The 20,781-nt window shown below is 44.2% G+C and overlaps 1 protein-coding gene across 1 annotated transcript in view; it reads left to right on the forward strand.

The window, feature by feature from the left end:
• The window catches only part of PAPPA2 (pappalysin 2), a 139,552-nt gene that overhangs the window by 93,119 nt on the left and 25,652 nt on the right, over positions 1–20,781 (forward strand). The window contains exons 13-17 of the mRNA XM_075287086.1: positions 3,207–3,402; positions 3,539–3,677; positions 5,796–5,970; positions 11,764–11,977; positions 16,294–16,456. Coding sequence (XP_075143187.1) covers positions 3,207–3,402; positions 3,539–3,677; positions 5,796–5,970; positions 11,764–11,977; positions 16,294–16,456 — 887 coding nt within the window. The remainder of the gene's footprint in view (positions 1–3,206; positions 3,403–3,538; positions 3,678–5,795; positions 5,971–11,763; positions 11,978–16,293; positions 16,457–20,781) is intronic.

Genomic DNA, 20,781 nt, shown 5'->3' on the forward strand with positions numbered 1-20,781 from the left:
TGTGCTTTCTCTATAGGAAATCCTGAAGCTATGGCCTGTCGGGGGTTCCCTGAGGACAGGGTTGGAAAACACTATCCTAAACAGATAGTTGTACTGAATGTTATTATAGCTGGTGATGCGACTTACTTATGAGACATGACGTATCTACCATAGATCTTGCAGAGGCATAACTTTAAGTGCAAAATCTGTATTGGAGCCCCTACCTGTGCTATTTGCAGTAGTAGATGGACAATTGGGGCCCCCTCTAGGTCAAGGGTCCTCTAGCTACCTCTGCACCCCCATAGCTATACCCCTGAAATCCTACTACACCCTTGGAGTACTTGTATTACTCCGTCCTGGGTACGACTCCTACAGCTTCCCTTGACAGTATATCTTTATATATGTATACCCCTGCCATACAACGAAGTGGCTCCTTTCGCACTGGTGACGCAGTGCTAAATATGACATTGTTCTTTACATAAGGATGTTCTATACAGCGCGCCTTGGTAACAAGAGGTTATTGGCTCCAGTGCAGTTGAATGGCTTTCCTGATAACATTTCTAGATGATCAGAGTCCCTCCATCCTGTTATTCTCGTACCTGTCACATACAGTCCTCGCTGACTGCTGCATGTGAGTCATTATTTATCATTTTTGCCTCTTGATGTCGCACTGTCTTACATTACGGAAATGAAATCAATATCATGAGATAATACAATAAATCATTCCGTATCAGCATTCACTGAGCGGATGACATAACTTTATCGTGCACGTGATTTACCAAAATACTCAGATCTGCGCTCCAAAAGATCATTGCTGGAAAGGCAGGACAAAGTGAATTGTAGATGAGGGTGGAGGAGGGGGATTGTGAGGTGCTGTGGCATAAACAAGTTATTTAACTCCTTGTGGGGGATGCTTAAGACTAAGACTCCACGTACGGGGCCGCAGTAAGAAAGCACGTCGCGGAAACGCATTGCAGCGCATAAAGTAAGCAGGGTTTTCCAATGTGGATATTCTGCTTCAGTTATACCGCCAGCACTTCCGTAAGTGTAATTGACATGCTGCAATTTCCAAAAACGCAACGGCAACATTTCTGCTGCGCGTATTGTTCTGCAATGTGTGAATGGGATTTGCTAGAATCCCGTCCGATTTGCAGGGACTGTAAAACATGGCGGCCAAATTGTGGCGTGTACACTACATGGAGCCTTGGCCTTACAGATGGGCTGTATTCACACATCAGTAATTTATGTACACGGACATTATACGTATCCATTTGTGTCAATGTATTTATTCAGACATCCATTTTTTTTGCAGACTATGGGTATGAGAAAAAAAAAAGGAAGCGTGTAGTTTTTTTTTTTGTACTGATACTAATTCATCACATTACTGCAAGTCTATAAGGTCTGTGAAAAACAAATGGATGGCTTCCATGTCATCCGTTTTTCACAGACTTAGGCCGGGTTCAGACAGAGTTTTTTGGACTGGATTTTGATGTGGAATACGCATCAGAATCCTGCTCAAAAAAAACGTCTCCCATTGAAATCAATGGGTTCCTTTTAATGCGTTTGTTCCCGCTCGCAGAAAAAAGAAGCGACATGGCTAATTCAGCAGCGGACGTCCACCTCGCGACACTCCCTCCTGACTAGGCCCATTCATTTGGGCCTAATCTGGAGCAGAATCCCGCGACTGGATGCCATGTATGCACTGCATCGACATCCAGTCATGGATAGTAGAGATGAGCGAGTAGTATTCGATTGAGTAGGTATTCGATCGAATACTACTGTATTTGAAATGCTTGTACTCAATCGAGTACCACTCACTATTCGAATGGAAAAATTCGATGCAGAACCAGCATTGATTGGCCGAATGCTATACAGTTGGCCAATCAACGCTGGTTCTTCTCCTACTTTTAGAAGTCTTCTCCGTGCAGCGTCCCCGTGGCGTCTTCCGACTCTGAATTCGCTCTGTCAGGCATCGGGCCTGGGCAGAGCCAACTGCGCATACCCGTGCTACAAGAAAATGGCCGCTTTGACTGTAAGCAGCCATTTTCTTGTAGTGCGGGCATGCGCAGTCGGCTCTGCCCAGGCCCGATGCCTGGCAGAGTGAATTCAGAGCCGGAAGATGCTGCGGGGAAGCTGCACGGAGAAGACTTCTCAGAGAATCCAGCCCGACCCTCACTCATGGACTTGGTAAGTGTAATTTGATCGAATGTTGCCTATCCCTGAAACGAGCATTTTCCCCCCATAGACTATAATAGGGTTCGATATTCGATTCGAGTAGTCGAATATTGAGGGGATACTCGAAACAAATATCGAATATCGAATATTTCACTGTTCGCTCATCTCTAATGGATAGCCATTTTTTGGAACAGATTCCGAGGCAGCCTCCGCCCCAAAATCCGGTCCAAAAAACTCAGAATGAAGTTACCCTTAGAGACATTGAACAGTGTAAGAAATATTCCAAAAATTAAGGGTGGTCTGCTTTTCATAGATGTGACAAATGGATCACCGTAGACAGCACACCTCTCAAAAATAAGCAGAGCGGAGCCGCTTCCGTGATGATCACATGTCAGTGCGGCCTAAACTTAAGGTTTTCCACAGGGATTTGATGAGGGTTGTGGGGAGGGGGATCGTTCTGATAAGCAGATTATCACGAGGATCAAATATCCTATAAAGCTGGTTCTGACATCTGTAGCCCTATTGTACTGGATTGAAGATCAAACGAGGGGAAAACAGGTAAAAATGTGACCGATCAAAAGGTGTTTCTGAAGCCACAGCAGCGAGGTATTATCTTCATTATATATATTAAAAATGATCACTCAAAGCATTTGCAAAACACTTCCCAAAGGTGGAGAATGGGAGGGAACGCACGGCAGGTATGGAAAAGTGCTCGTCTGGCGTCATCAGAACAAAGGCGTACGCTCTGCGTGGTGGCCTTATTTCTGCTGCGCTAAAATGACCCTTCAGATTTAGGTCACCTGCAAAAGAAAATAACAGACGCCTGCCACAAAATTTGCTTTCTACATCAAAAATAATAACTTGCAAGGCGACGCTTCAATTATATGTCACCTGTTTTTGAAGCTTTTTATGGTTTCCCACTGGTGAAAACATTAATCTCAACACTATAGATCCCAAACCTTCCTCTATTCAGATGGAGACCCCAGCATGTATATTCCGACACTTTGGTATAGAACAACCAGCTAACGCCATTGTTATGTCTGTTTTCCTAGGTATTCACCGACTTTCATGTAAGAATAACCCTGTGGTCTTGAGAGGTCCAAAATACCCCATGTACACAGCGGCGTCACTCACATTGAAGTTCTCCTCCCCATTCATTGGGGTTCATGGAGTGGCCCTTAGATCCCCAGCTAGTAGCAGCGACTCACCGGTGGGGAAAAATCACCAACCTAATGGAGAGAATTTCAGGTAATTCATGGAACGGTATCACATGGATATAGGGCTGTGTTCACATTAGCATCATGGCTTCTTAGAGGAGTCTATTGACTCTGGAAGTAATAGATTTCATGTTGTGTCATGTCATGGTGTCCTTTTCATTCCCCAGCTTATGCCCTGCTCTGCATGTGTCACATGGGACTACCCAATGTTCCACAGATCTGAATGGAGAGACCATGTGTTCAGTGACATGTGACGAGGGCTACGTCCTCCATACAGTCAGCAAGACCGGACATAAAATCGTACAGGTAAGAGAGATGCTTCAGTATGAATAATGCCCAAAAGATCTCCGAGCATCTGTCCCCATAATAACACTTCCGTTCCATGTGTTATGGCAGCTCAGTGTTATCATAGCAGCCAATTGAAGAGGACCTTTCACCACCTCCAACAACTCCAGCTCATTCCATCATTCAATAGGCACTGCTCCACTGATTCTAGCACAGTTGGAATTTTTCCTCTAGCCCCCACCATTCCTGAGCAGTCTCTTCTGTTACTTTGACCACATTTGTACTCTCTACTATCAGGGGGGCAGTCCTTGACTGGAGCAGAGCATCTGTGCCCGCCCACCTGATAGCAGAGTTCACAATTGTGCTAAAATCTACTGAAATGATTGCTCTGGAATGGTGAGGGTTAGAGAAAAAATTCCAACTGTGCCAGAATCTGTGGAAAGACACCTATGGAAGGATATAAAGAGATGGAATTGGTGGAGGCGTTGAGAGGTCCCCTTTAAGACTGAAATTGATCAGAAACCAAATCCAATGTCCCTAATGTGGTCTATTCTTCAAGATATTCTTTATTCTTGCTTATTGGATGACTATGTAATAGCTGACCTCTAGAGTGGGAGAGGCTATCTCTTGTGAGTATCTTCTCTGGCTAATGGGATTTTGAGCAAAGGATCCCATTGTCTACGAGATTTATAACACGGCATACGAAAGGGGCTGTGGAGGCGAGAGAACACATATATAGAATATCTTCAATCATAAAAATGATAGGGGAGATTTACTAGTACACTACTACTACTACTACTAAGGCCTGGTTGACATCTGCGTTCGGTATTCCTTTTGGGGAGTCCGCTTGGGAATGCAGTTAAAAAGCGGTTAGCTAGGAAACCACACGGACCCCATAGACTATAATGGGGTCCGTGTGTCGTCCACATGGTGAAACATGCGGAGAGAGAAGAGTGTGTTATATACACTGCCCTGGTTTATTAACCAGTATACGGTACACTCCTAGGATCCACGTAGTCTCCGCTTCAGGGAAGGAATGTGGAGGTCGGAAACATGAAAATTAATCTTTGACCACTATAACGATACATTTAGAAATGAATAAAGGTATAAAGTGGAAGTTTATTGGGTGGATATTTTATGGCAACTCAGTGGTATCTATCACATTTCCTGTTCTGGAGGAGGATTCTCTATTCCATATATTCCACCAATAGAAAACCATAAAAAAAACCATGTAGGGGCTTTGTTCTCCTATTACGTGTTCCATTGTATAATTGCATCCACTGCAGTAAAATAGAGATAACCATTAACACAGTATATAGTATCAAGTGTACCATGTTTCGGTCAGTTATACCTGCCCAAAACATCGTATACTGCTGTGTTAATGGTTACTTCTATTTTACTGCATTGGATGCAACATACCATGGAACATGTAATATGAGAATAAAGCCGCTATATACAGCACCTTCCCTGATATGACATCTGAACTCAATTGTTACACCGCTATACCGCGCACCTTCTGTGATGTGACATATGAACCCAACTGCTATGCTTTGTGTCTTCTGATACACCGGCAATTTCTTCTGTCCAAGAGTATATCTATGATGAATGAAGCACCTTCATGTAGTGTGTGTCATGGTGTTCTAAAAGGCGGACATTGACTTCAGAATACAATATTTAGACTTCGAATACTGGGTTGTGTGACTACTCGTGTGTCCTCTATCGAATGTTATATTTTACTTAAAGGGGTTGTCCATGAATTACAGAAAACATAGGAATGGCAAGAGTGAGTGTAAAACAATAAAGAGGTATACTCACCTATCCCGATCCGCTTCCTCTCATGTGCCGGGGCTAATCAGTGACCTCGGCAGTCTCTGTGTGTATGTGAGTGACCTCACCGGTCCCTTTCCAGCGACCACTGAGGCCACTGATTGGTGTCAGAAGTCGTGTCTACCTCCCCGATTCAAGCTCAATGGCCATCTCACCGACCAGGAGGACTATCTCAGACGACCTCAGGTGCCCTGTATACACTAGGGAATGTTACTATAGTGTGTACACCAGAAAACTGGTTGGTGAGTTGTAGCTGAAATCTACATGAAACACTTAACTTATGTGCTGTCTTATTTCAATCCCCTATATCAGGACGCTTCCTTAAAGTGTATGGGTGGAAACTGGAACCTAAGTGTCACATGCAACTTTTTGGATTGTGGACCTCCTCCATCATCACTGGTATTCCATGCTAGTTTCTTCTGTCCAGATGGAACAGGTCTAGGAAGCCGATGCTTCTTCACGTGCCTTCCTCCTGCCAAATTCCAAGGTACATACATATCTACTGCTTCCATGACATTTTTGTCCTAATGAGTTGGTCTACCCAGATAATTTTTTCCTTATATTAAATAATACTTTGCTTTTTCCCTTGATGTCATTTAAGTTAAATATGCAAAAATATTCCTGATACAAGTGGAAAAAAAAAATCAGTTAAGTATTAAAATGATGGATTTAGTTATAGATATAGTTAAAGGGTTGTTCTTTTTTATTGAATAGGCAACATTTTAATGAAATATTACTGGCCCTTTAAATAAAATTGCGCCCCTTGCGCAGAATCTGCTGCTGTGGCTTCTATGCAGTGATCTATGTAAGAGCAGGGACTACAGCTTCCTGCTCTGCCATAGATGTCCACATTTGTAACTTGGGATCCCTTGATCCGGATCATCAGTCCACCTCTCCTGGGCCTCATGTTATTATACTCTGGGGTCTGTAGGGAGTGTAATAATAGAACCTCTGGTTTAGATGGAATAGAAACTTGCAGTGGAAGGTTTTGAACATTCGTGAAGAAGGTTTGCCCATTGCTGTTAATGATCATAGTATCATCAATTTGTCAATGATAGCTACAGCTCACGTATAACGATGCATTACAACTATGTTACATTTATTGTTTCACTTTGGAGTCACTCTTAAGAGAACATGGAGCTTGGCTTCTAAGCGTCTTGTTGGGCTTGTACATCTTCTTTGGCTCCTCCAGGCCGGTGTGCAGAATAATGTTCCTATAAGCTATGGTACAGGGCCCATGGGATGTCATTTGGAGCGCAGGTTGCAGCACCATTTTGCAGCCTGTAGATGGTACTTTTGCTATTAGTGTGTACAAATATCTGATTGCTTTTGGAAGAATCTCTCCAGTGACAGTAATGGAATTCGGCGGCTCCTATATGTTATGACAGGGCGCTGCATTTAATCAGTGACATTTCTGCAAAACAATGGCAATTTATTTTACGACTTTCAAAACAAGCATTTTCAGCCCCGGAGTTCTTGCCTTGTAATGATCACAAAGATCACCTTAACACAAGTGACATTATCTTTAAGAATAATTTCCAGTAGCCTCCAGGATCACTAAATGTTGTTATACTTATTTTAATGCAACTCACACATAAAATATAATTATGAGCTTCTTCTTCTAGAATTGTGCAGGATGTTTTAGAAAAGAGGTATCCAAGACACTGATGCTGCTACCTGGTGCATATTAAGATAATCCTTTAGTAGTTCCACTGTGGGGAAATTTCAGAAGTTTTAAGGCTATTCCACACTTTGGTGACCCTTCCTTCCCCCATCTGTAGTTCCATCTTACGCCTGTAGTTGACTTTCCCCTCTCTGATCAGCCGTCTCATCTGTTTTTGCACCTCCTCAGGCCATTTTTGTCACCAGGTCTCTCTTTTTTCTCCTTGAGATTAGGGAGGGGACAAAGTCTTCTGTAGACCTTCAATGCTGGATACAGCACTACAGCTCCTAATACTTACTAACCTCAGGGGCTGCCTGGCAATAATTTTTGTCTCCTAGTCTGCTTGTTAATGACCATCACTAAAAAAGTTCCATTGCAGGGGAAACTCAGTGGTTAGCACTTCAGCTTTGCAGCACTGAAGTCCTGGGTTGGAATCCCGCCAGGACTACCAGAGGGTCCTCCATTGGGCAAGGAGTTTGCACGGATTTTCTCCCATTCTACATAGACATAATGGTAGGAAAAAAAGTACATTGTGATCCCTATATGGGGGCTCACAATCTACAAAAAAAAAAGTTCCATTGTCAACTCCTTGCCCTGGTGAGGCTTCTTTTGCCATGGTCTCCAACTATATTATATTTATCTAGGAGAGCATCCCTTGGAGACCTACTTTGCACAAAGTCCTAGGAATCCAGCAGAATTCCTGGACCCAACCCATAACAGTTGGGGCAGGGAGTCCTGTAAGCAAATTGTGTGGTCTTGTAGGTAGAGATGAGCGAGTAGTACTCAATCGAGTAGGTATTCGATCGAATACTACGGTATTCGAAATACTCGTACTCGATCGAGTACCACTCGCTGCTCGAATGTAAAAGTTCGACGCAGAACCAGCATTGATTGGCCGAATGCTATACAGTCGGCCAATCAACGCTGGTTCTTCTCCTACCTTTAGGAGTCTTCTCCATGCAGCTTCCCCGCGGCGTCTTCCGGCTCTTCATTCACTCTGCCAGGCATCGGGCTTGTAGTGCGGGCATGTGCAGTCGGCTCTGCCCAGGCCCGATGCCTGGCAGAGTGAATGAAGAGTCAGAAGACGCCGCAGGGACGCTGCACGGAGAAGACTTCTCGGAGGATCCAGCCCGACCTTCACTCGTGGACTTGGTAAGTATAATTTGATCGAACGTTGCCTACCCCTGAGACGAGCATTTTCCCCCCATAGAGTATAATAGGATTCGATATTCAATTCGAGTAGTCGAATATTGAGGGACTACTCGAAACGAATATCGAACCTCGAACATTTTACTGTTCGCTCATCTCTACTTGTAGGCTTCTTTTTTTGAACAACATCAGTACTAATCATAGCATAGACTAAAGGCCCTTGTTTGCAGTTTCTTCACCCTTAGGTCAGATAGGACATGGAGATACCCTTAGGGTATGTTCACACGACAGACAATGAAAAGGAAATTTCTCTTCATTTTCTGCCGTCAGCATCAGCATTCTGTCGCGGCATCCTGATTAGGCCTGGATGAATGGGTCTAATCAGGAGGGTGTCTCAAGCTGTGGACCCCGCGGTTGAATAAGCCGCGGAATGCGAGGCAAGATCGAACAGGACACTTCTTTTTTCTGCATCCTGGTGCGATCTCTGCCTCCCATTGAATACAATAGGAGATGGATTCCAGGAGGAATCTGCTCCAGATTTAGGGGCGGAATCTTCCCCCAAATTCGCAGCAAATTCCTCTGTGTGAACTGACCCTTATATTGCTGGAAAAATAGTAGGGTGCACTGTCAGACTGGACCACCAGAGTCCATTGGGCACTGACTCTAGCACAATAACGGTGCAAAGGAAGACTCCCAAATTTAAATGGTGCTATACTCTATTATCTATGGGTTGTTGGAGGGTGGGCCTCCAGAATCATTTTATTTGGTGGGCCCAAGGAACCTGAGTCTGACACTGGACAGGTGCACAATGTAATGCCAATAAACAGAGTATCAATGAATGGATGTATCTATAGTCTACGATAAGGAGGATACAGTCACAAAGTTTGAGAAAATAATCCAGTTGGTCTTACCATAGCAATGAAGGACTCCTGATCTTTTTGGGGTGTTTAGGGTCTTTTTGCAGATTTTCCTTGAGCCTTCGGTTGACCGGCGAAGTTTTCGTTTCATGATTACATAGTTTTATGGTCTAACGGGTATCCATAAATAAAGAAATATCTGAAGAAATTGAAAATAAACTGTTATACGATGATGAATGTTGAAAAGGTCAGCGAAACGCGTGAATTGAGACTTGCATAATTAAAACTTAATGATATTTCTATTTTTACCTGTTATATAATCCCTACAATATTTATACCTTTACCTGCGATTATGAAATCTGAGTTCTTAAACATACTGGAGATAATATTACAGATATAAACAGATATATCTGCATTTATAAAGACTAATTGCCAAACATGTTGTTTTGTTGCTTTCTACTACTGAAAAAAAACATAACGTATTCTCATTATTACCTTCATTAGATGTTGGCATGGTGGCCAACAGCTTAGTATTTTGGGTACTCAAGTAACATCTGCCAAGGCAACATTTTCACACAGTCTAAATATACTTGTATATACTTGTATACTTGTATATTTGTATGTTGTTCCTGCTTAGTCCAGAATTTTGGTGTTTTGTTTATGACATACATCATTGGACAGGTACTGTCACCCTGAGCATTTTGGTGTTTTGTTCATGACCTGTATCATCTGATCGGCGCTGTCACCCTGAGCATTTTGGTGTTTTGTTTATCCAAATCTGTTCAGCCATTCCAAAGATATAAGCCTTGTTAATGCTGATTATGGGCGATACAACCAGGGTAGCCATAGCAGCGGCTGACGCAGTGCCCGGGACACAGCGGATTTTTTTAATAGTCCATTACCTGTTGGAGTAATGGCCCTATTTACGTACCATTCCTGGTTCCTGCTCACGGCTGCTGGTGCTTTCCCTTCTGCGGAGGCGGCCATGAGCAGGAGCCGTGAGGCCGTGGGCCATGAACCTCACAAATATTAGCATTATACTCAGAGATTTTTTTCAGACCCCCCGTGTTATAATGATTGGAGGGCTAGGAGAGGTGAGGGAACATACAAAACACTGTATACTTACCTCTCCTGGCTCCAGAAGGCTTTAGGGCCTACTTGGTGACGTCACAGATATCATATGGGCCAGGGCCTTCCTCCTTATGTGTCGCGACACAAGCCCTGGCACAAGTGACATCTCTTTCATAATTGAAGATTGTTGACATCAGCACCAGAGTCCAGGAGAGGTAAGTAACAGTGTTTTTTATGTTTGTATCTCCTCCTGGGTCTCCAATTATTATACTCTGCGGTCTAAAAAGACCCCAGAGTATAATAATTGTTCATGGGTGGTCCACTATGGGGCATAATACTGTGTGTAGGGGACATTATGGGGCATCATACTGTGTGCAGGGGATACTATGGGGCATGATACTGTGCAGGGGACACTATGGGGCATCACACTCTTTGCAGGGACACTATGGGGCATCATACTGTGTGCAGGGGTCACTTTGGGGCATAATACTGTGTGCAGGGGACACTATGGGGCATCATACTCTTTGCAGGGACACTATGGGGCATCATACTGTGTGCAGGGGTCACTATGGGCCATCATACTGTGCGCAGGGGCCACTATGGGGCATGATACTGTGTGCAGGGGACACTATGGGGCATCATACTGTGTGCAGGGGACACTATGGGGCATCATACTGTTTGCAGTGGACACTATGGGGCATCATACTGTGTGCAGGGGCCACTATAGGGTATAATACTGAATGCAGGGGACACTATGGGGCATAATACTGTGTGCAGGGGACACTATGGGGCATAATACTGTGTGCAGGGGCCAATATGGGGCATCATACTGTGTGCAGGGGACACTATGTGGTATAATACTGTGTGCAGGGGACACTATGGGGTATAATACTGTGTGCAGGAGACACTATGGGGTATAATACTGTGTGCAGGGGACACTATGGGGTATAATATTGTGTGCAGAGGACACTATGGGGCATCATACTGTGTGCATGGGACACTATGGGGCATAATACTATGTGCAGGGGACACTATGGGCCATCATACTGTGTGCAAAAATATGCCACAGGGCCCCACCATTCCTAGTCATGCCACTGGTGTTGATGTAAATTAGAATGGTCACACTGTGGTTTCTCTGGGGGCGGGATCTCTGTGTCCTCTATGTCATGCTGTTACCGCCCACTTGGCTATTAGAATCTAATTTGAATAATTACTAACAGGACTTATATCTTTGGAATGGCTGAATGGATTTGGATAAACAAAACACCAAAATGCTCAGATCTGAGGTCATTGGACTTTTCTGACTTATTGTCGAATCCTCTTTAAAGGATCTATACAGGAGTCACATACTAAATATCAGCACAGGATAACACTCTGCACTTAGAACGGGTTTGACACAATGAACCAGCTATAGGATATATGGGACAGCAACTCCATGCAACCTTGGTCGGTTACATCACCACTATATAAAATATACTCTTGTACAGTACGTTTTACAACACATATGACAAAGAGTTAATCGCAAATCTCTGCATTGTAGGCATGAGCCAATGGGTGACATGTATGTCGGATGGCCATTGGTCTCTTCCTGAAGGCTACTGCAAGATTGAATGTGACTCTCCGCCAGCCATAGCCAATGCCAGACTCCTCACACCACGCTGCCACCAGGGTAACCATGATGTGGGCTCGACGTGTAGGTATCGATGTAAGCTGGGCTTCCACGTAGCAGAAGTTTCAGAGAGACGGCCTCGGAGGTGGGTGATGAAACCTGTCATTTCTATCCTATGTAATTCTTGATATCTGTTATATTAGAAAATATAATATGCCTATTACTGTAACAATTAGAAAATCATATTATTATGCTAAACGCTTCTCACCTTCCGCTATCGCGTCTTCACTCGTCATAAAAGTAACAGTTCCCAGTTTCTTCTTTCCTTATCGCCAACTGTTAGAACTCACGTCTGAGAACACATTAACACGTACAGGATGAATATTTCTAAATCAGAAAGTTTTTACCCACTCCCCTCCATATACTGATGCAAATAATTCATCGCACCACCCACCTCTCAAACCTACGTAAGATAAGAATATATCATAAGAATATAACTTTCTGCTAACAGATAAAGGATGGAACTTAAAGGGATTGTCCAAGGTAATTAATTTTACTTACCTCCTGTAAGGGAATTGCTAAGACAGCAATTCCCAGAACTGTTAAACCCTGGGAGGGGCACAAGAGACAGTGAGCCCTAAGCTGAAGCCCCCCACTTGCCCTTCCTATTGCCAGGCCCTATCCTAGGTAATAGGCGACAACCACGAGGACAGTCCCTCCCTGAATATGTGAAACACAAAACGCAGACAAGACGAACAACAACAAAGGGAGGTCAGCTAGCCAGGGTTCGGTAACAGGAGAGTGATGCAGTGCCAAATCGGAGTCAAGAGAATAGTCAATGAGGAAAGCCAAAGGTCAAGTATAATAGAATAAGCAAACAGGGACAGTAAGAGCAGGTATGCACACGGCAATAACAAGCACTGGTGTGAATGGGAACCAAGGCTAAATAGGGAGGAAGAACCCGCCCATGGAGTTCACAGAAAGGCAGCTGTCAATCACAGGGCAAGGCCAGATTAACCACTTAATGGACAGAGGCAACCTAGGCAGAAGACGGGTGTGGTTCAAATGCAATCACAGAACTAGAGCTGAGTTCACACAGTGCGACCAAAAACTTTAAGCAGATTATCAAACTGCACCCGCCTCCTGCGCCGCAGCACACGAGCAGAGGGTGGCGCAGAGGCCCGAACAGGCAGAGATGTTACACCTCCTCTGTGGATTTATTCAAGATGGGCCAGGCTGGTTGTGACCCCGAGTCAAGTGATCGGAACCAGTACCCACACCATGGGTTGCTTCATCTACTCCTTGCTCTCCCGTTGTCATACGTAGTTATCTGTGCTATAGGGTCTGGTTTTATTATAGTCTGACACCCCCCATAGAGGAAGGATGAGGCAGAGCAACCTGGGGGTTAGGTGGTGGTTCCGATCTTGTAATTTTACATAGACTGAACCTTTAAGAGGTAGAGCCAGCAAGCACACATGTCCAAAAAACAGAGTGGCACATCACTGGAGCAGATTGGAGAAGGATGTCACCAGGGTGAAGACCAGGAAGAGGAGGAAGGTAGGACTAGGAGGAACAGAAAGATAACCAAGAGCAGCAGCGGCTCTAGTTATAGTATTTGCTGATTCTCAACTAGGTTGGTAAGACCAACACAGACAATAAGTATATAAAATTTGTGCTTTACTACTGCTTTAGTCATTACTACAGATGAGCGAGTAGTACTCGATCGAGTAGGTATTCGATCGAATACTACGGTATTCGAAATACTCGTACTCGATTGAGTACCACTCGCTATTTGAATGTAAAAGTTCGATGCAGAACCAGCATTGATTGGCCGAATGCTATACAGTCGGCCAATCAACGCTGGTTCTTCTCCTACCTTTAGAAGTCTTCTCCATGCAGCTTCCCCGCGGCGTTTTCCGGCTCTTCATTCACTCTGCCAGGCATCGGGCCTGGGCAGAGCCAACTGTAGTGCTTGTAGTGCGGACATGCGCAGTCAGCTCTGCCCAGGCCCGATGCCTGGCAGAGTGAGTGAAGAGCCGGAAGATGCCACGGGGACGCTGCATGGAGAAGACTGCACGGAGGATCCAGCCCGACCCTCACTCGTGGACTTGGTAAGTATAATTTGATCGAACGTTGCCTATCCCTGAAACGAGCATTTTCCCCCCATAGACTATAATAGGGTTCAATATTCGATTCGAGTAGTCGAATATTGAGGGGCTACTCGAAACGAATATCGAACTTCGAACATTTTACTGTTCGCTCATCTCTAGTCATTACCTCTGTATACATATGTGAGGTTCTTGGCACTTTATATGATCAATTTACAACCCATTTGCCCTGTCAAAGCCACCAGTACAGTATACAGAACTACTTTTTTTGGTTCTGTATTTGGACCTACAAAGGAAACTCAGGGGCATAGCTATAGGGGTGCAGAGGTAGCAATTGTTGCCAGATCCTGGAGCCTATGGGGGCCCAAAGGTCTACAAAGTAAGAAGACACCAGTATTATAGATAGCACATGATAAATGGGGGCCCCATAAGAAATGTTGCATTGGGACCCAGTAACTTGAAGATACTCTATTGCAATGCAAACAGTCTTAGGCAGCTGTACGGAATAGTGAATAGTTAGAAGTATATGCCCCCCTTACATTTTCAGAACAGGATACAGCTGTTGCCCCCCCCCCCCATTATGTAGTGTACTACGTACATCTACTTATTATCTAGGTAACCAAGTCCTTCTTGCAGTAAAGCTTCCCTTGCCACCTTCCATATATAAACACCCTTTGTATTATAAGAACCACAATCCTTCCACTAATGAATATAATAAAACATGTTATTCGTCCAACCACAATATAAAAGGTAAAAATCCATAGTGAGTAGAGTCTTGGGAGCGACTTTCCACATTTTGGATCTTTAAGTGTTGTATTGTGGCCGGATGAAGCATATCTGTATTTATTATTGGACAGTGTGTGATGCCGATCCTTACATTGTATTTTATGATGTTAGTATTAGCACACTGACTGCCTTATTGTAGATTTGGCTCGGTAACTTGACTTGGAGACAGTTTCCTGCGATAAACTTCAAAGTCAAGTCTTGGTGAGAAATATACAAATAAGATTTTATCGGTGAAAAAGAGTAATTTGTTCCTAGCGCCACCTTTTGGAAGGTAGATCCTTATAGATTAATACTTGGCTAAGGGCATAGTCTGGGTGTAATGGCCAAGCCAGAATAACTGCAAGAGGTTCCCATCCAGTCCCATGTCAAGACCTCTCACACAGCCAACCAGTATCACAATACAGTTGTCTGGGGATGGGAACCTCTTCTTTTTGAAAGATTTATTCTGGTTTGGCTATTTTTGGAAGCCGGATAATCCCTTTAACATCTTACATACCTGATGTACATAGAAATCTGCTTTGAAGTCTACATGGTGGCAACACTGTATTGAGTTGTCATCTAGACACCTATTCATTAGGAATGTCTTGCTACAGAATGACATATTGCTTAATTCATTTTTTTATGATTTTATGATTGTTTAAAATTTTTCATATTATAACTAGAGATGAGCGAGTACTATTCGAAACTCCAGTTTGGAATAGCACGCACCCATAGGAATCAATGGACATAGCCAGCACGCAGGGGGTTAAGTCGCCGCTTAAGGGCCAGCCACTTCCATTCATTCCTATGGATGCGTGCTATTCCAAACGGCCGTTTCGAATAGTACTCGCTCATCCCTAATTATAACCTACATTTTAAAGAAATTCCAACTCTTGTCACTAAGCCTAAAATACGCTGCCACTCCCTTTCTACTGAAGATGGACCATGGGCTATAAACACAATGACTTGGACCAGACCTTATTGACTACTATGGGAAAGTATTCTTGGCATTACTTTGTAACTGGTGGAGAGGTCATTGTGCAGAGCGGGGAGTAGACAGGCTGTGGCATCACCTATAGTGACTGGTGGACTTTTACGTCTTACCTACATATACACAATAGCTATGATCATCAGTGTCATAATAAGAGAGGCGGCTTCTGCAAAAAAATGTTCTACAGAAAATTGGAAGTCTCAGCCTATTATTTGGCTTAGTGATCAGAGTCCGAATTGCAGGATTTTTAGAATTTTTTACTATAGATAAAATGGAAAACGTTTAAAAACAACTCACTAAAATTTCTTAAAAATAAGTTTAACACAAAATTTGTTTTAAAAAATGGGTCATTTTCTGATGATCTATCCCCTTTAACTAGAGATATCTATATACATGTGGACAGGAACAGAAAATTGGGCAGGAACAGTCAGCTAGCTATCTTATGTATGGCAGTATGCTGACTGTGAAGGCAGATGTTGAGGAGAGGTGTAATTGGGCATGTTGAATTTTGACATGTCTGATCCTTCCTAACGTTGACTTCCGATATATGATGTTACATCACGACACAGTTTAACTACTTTAATATCTGTTTTGCAGAAAGTTCCTGAAAATCCACTGTCTGCAGACAGGACTGTGGGCGACGGGCCGATGTATTCCTATCACATGTGAACCATTGCCCCTCATCCTCCGGGGAATGTATAACTGCACCCGTGGCGTGGAGGTGGACAGCAAGTGCACCCTATACTGCAGATCTTACACAGTACGAGTCTCTTCTTATCACTACACAATGTGTTCCTCCTTTAGGTGCCAGCGATGCAAATGTTCTGTTGTAGTGCATTAACATTTCAGCAAAATGAATGATTTGCATATGATAACTAATAATTCATTTAGCATGGTACTGATTTAATAAGCTTCTATCATTTGCAAGTTGCATATGCTAATATTGTATGATTATATTCACAGCCTCTGTGCCACCGATCTAAGCAGAACATAGATACACCCACATGGCAGCTCATTGGCATAAAGATACACTCACAACAAAGTGGCTGAAAATTCAGGTTCAAGCCTGAATACACATATAATACCATCAGGGAGCGAAACTGTAACCATGCATATACTCGAGTACCTGTCATCTGCAATAGGTGGCACTAGAGAGTCAGTGGGGCATATTCATCATCATCATTATTATTACACACTGTACGGTATATTACATGGGCAGTATGTGGCAGCATAATGTTGTATTTCAGTCCTTTATTAGGGATTGCTGTCTGTACTTACTTTGGTGCATTCTGTGATATTTGTTACTTCTGCACCATTCACACATCAAAAGTAAGTGTAAAATTTAGCAATTTCTACCTTAGAATTAGTTTTTCTGCACTCTGTCGGAACTGTACTCTATAGGCGACCGAACAGCCTTGTTCTGACTGCGCAAAAATCCTTTGCTGAGCAAAATAAGAACCTAAAATGTTGCAAATTAGTTTATACATTCAGAATCACTGACCCGACGTGATCCACGTGTCGCACAGTCATCTATTATTGGGCAGCAACCACACATGCCGTTTTTGATACGATTCTTGATGCAGTTTTTCAAAATCCAAAGTTAGAAGTTGATCCAAATAGAAGGAAAAACATAATAAAAGACTTCTAGTTCTCTGTTTCGTATCTATTGCTGTATTTGCCTCGTAAAACAACATTAAAAACTGCATCAAAAACTTTATGTGTGACTGCAGCTATGAAAGGAATCTGAGGCCCGGTTTGTTTGTATTTTCCGCTTGGGGACCCCCCTCGGAGTGGAAACCTGTACGCATTAAAAAGCGGTTACCTAAAGAAACCACATGGACCCATAGACTGAAATGGGGTCCGTGTGGTTTCCACACGAAACATGCGGAGAGAAAAGTGCTGCTTGCAATTGTTACCAACTAGAGATGAGTGAACCGTAAAATGTTCGAGGTTCGATATTCGTTTCGAGTAGCCCCTCAATATTCGACTATACAAATCGAATATCGAACCCTATTATACTCTATGGGGGGAAAATGCTCGTTTCAGGGGTAGGCAACATTCGATCAAATTATACTTACCAAGTCCACGAGTGAGGGTCGGGCTGGATCCTCCGAGAAGTCTTCTCCGTGCAGCGTCCCCGCGGCGTCTTCCGGCTCTGAATTCACTCTGCCATGCATCGGGGCTGGGCAGAGCCGACTGCGCATGCCCACACTACAAGCAGACATGCGCAGTCGGCTCTGCCCAGGCCCGATGCCTGGCAGAGTGAATTCAGAGCTGGAAGACGCCGCGGGGAAGCTGCACGGAGAAGACTTCTAAAGGTAGGAGAAGAACCAGCGTTGATTGGGCGACTGTATAGCATTCGGCCAATTAATGCTGGTTCTGCATCGAACGTTTACATTCGAATACCGTAGTATTCGATCGAATACCTACTCGATCGAGTACTACTCGCTCATCTCTATTACCAACGCCTTGGTTAGCTGACCTCCCTTTTGTTGTTGTTTGTCTTGTCTGCGTTCTGTGTCATCACCTATATCTAGGTAGGGTTTGCCGCCCAGTTGTCGTCTGTCGCCTAGGACAGTTCAGGCAAGTAGGAATACCGAATGCAACTGCAAGCTGTATGCCAGTGAAAGCACACGGACCCCGCCTATAATGGGGTCCATGTGCTTGCCGCCAGATCTCCGCAGAAATTATGCGGACAGAAAAGTAGTTCACAACCTGGTGATTTGTGCGGGCAGCGCGCGTCAAGCACACGGACCCCATTATAGTCTATGGGGTCTGTGTGCTTTCACTGCACAGCGCTTGCAGTTCCGTTCGGGTGAACCAAGCATCACCTTGAAGCTCAGTGTCAGGTGTGTTCAGTCCAGCTCATCTATAATGTTATCCTTTTGCTGAGAAAACAGCTTAGGTCTAATACATTGACACTATAACCCCGACCACGCGGCTAACTTAATATTCCCTGCTCTCTCTTGAGCGCTTTACCTTAAATAGGGATGAGTTCTATGGCCCCTGGGTTTTGCAATTCTGCAGGTGCGGAAAACAGAATAATACAAAACGTGTTATTTTCCCAAATTGCTCATCCAGCACAAAATTTGAGCTTTTTTTTCCTTACTTGGAGAAGGCGACTTAGACGGAGTCTTCTACGTACAGCATAATTTAAAAATAGCGGTGGCAAAAATGCAAGAGCGATATTTTGGCGCGGGGGGTAATAGAAGTAATTTTGATTGTGTGCAGATATAGTCACATTTCATTTTAACAGTGAAACATAATTAACACCTAATTAAGTTGATTATCTGTGACAGTGATGAGAGCGCCGGAATAAATTTGTTTTTCACACCTTTGCTAGAAGTGCTTAGTTCACAATGTGCCGAACGAGATTTTTAATTGAACTTTGTGTCCCTTGTCTGTTTTAAAGCGATCAGTCATTTAACTCTCTTAAATTGGATTACAAGAGGTACAGACTCACAAAGGGAAGTCTAGCACACCATTCAGCAGATGGACCCTGATTTTTTTTTTTTTTTTACTATTAAACTTGCAAAAGCGCTTTGACTTCAGATCTTCTTCCCTTTATTCTGCCATCAAAGTACAGACCACCTTGCAATGACCTTCATATATTGGCTACACCAGCACAACTTCAGCTAAATACATTATATTGCTGTTTTCCTTCACTGTTTGATCAGACCTGTCAACAATCTTGGCATCTCTGACAGCTCGTATGTCCTATGATATAAAGATATGTCCTCTCTTAGGTCCAGTTCACATCTGCATTAGCAATCCGTTTGGGTAGTCCGCATGGGGAAAGGACTACCGAACGTATTGGCAAGCGCTGTGCAATGAAAGCGCACGGACACCATAGACTATAATGGGGTCCGTGTGCTTTCCGCACGGTGTCCGCACACGTAATGCGGACAGGAAAGTAGATCGTGAAGTACTTTTCTGTTTGCATGTTCCTTGTGGAGACCGTGTGGAAAACAGAAGGACCCCATTATAGTCTAAGGGGTCCTTGTGCTTTCACTGCACACCGCATTTCAATGCGTTCGATAGTCCGTTTGCAGCGCCGCACCTCCCATGAGGCGACCTGAAGTGACCGCCTCAGGCGGCGCTATGCGGGCCCCGGGGGTGGCGGCATTTTTGCTGACCTAAGCCAGTCCAGGACAAGCTGTCCTGGACTGGCTTAGCATCACCGTCTCGGCAGCCCGGCACGGGAAGCGAGTGGTGGATTGGGGAGGCCCAGTGGACGCAGTGCTGCTCCACCGGCCTTCCCTGATGCTCAGGCAGAGAGAAGGTCCTCTCCCTACCTGCTCTCTGCCTGCTAACGCCGCCCCATCTGCTCCGCCCCCTCGCTCTGCCCCGTCCCTGCTATGCCCCACCCCCTCCGCTCCGCCCCCTCCTCCCGTCGTCCACCTCAGGCGGCATAAAAGCTAGGTTCACCCCTGTCCGTTTGGAAGAGTCCCCATGCGGAGTCCTCTGAACAGATTACCGACGCAGATGTGAACCAAGCCTATTGACTGGACATGTCCAGATACGTAGACTATAAGTTAAACAACTTTTCTAAAAACATCATCATTTTGTGGTATGTTGTCACAAAGTGATATGCTAACTATACTATGTGTAGATACCCAGTGGGAAAGGGTTACATTGAAGATAGTAAAGGGCTTTGCTAGAGTATCTATAGTACAGTAGTTTTCACAGATATAAATCACAATCTTCTGCACCAAAATTTGCTACATTAACGGGATTCTATCATTAGAATCTCTCTGTGACTTACCACCACGTCGGAATAACCTTAAGAAAGGCCATTCTTCGCCTACCTTTAGAATTCTTCTCCACGACGCAGTTTCATTGATATTCACAGTTTCTGACGTAGGTACATGAGTCTCCAGACAGTATAAGAGGCGTCCCCTGTGCAGTCTGAAGACTCTTCAGCGACACCCTCCATCTTCTTCTCGAGACCACCCCTTCGCCGCGTCTTCAGCCTAAAGCGCTGACTGTGCTTGTCCGTCGGCCATTTTCTTGTGGCTTCTTATATGATTGTCTGTTCGGCCACAGGAAAATGGTCGACGAACCAATGCAGTCGGCGCTTTCAGA

Source organism: Leptodactylus fuscus, chromosome 9 (genome assembly GCF_031893055.1).
Source record: "Leptodactylus fuscus isolate aLepFus1 chromosome 9, aLepFus1.hap2, whole genome shotgun sequence".
Taxonomy (NCBI): Eukaryota; Metazoa; Chordata; class Amphibia; order Anura; family Leptodactylidae; genus Leptodactylus; species Leptodactylus fuscus.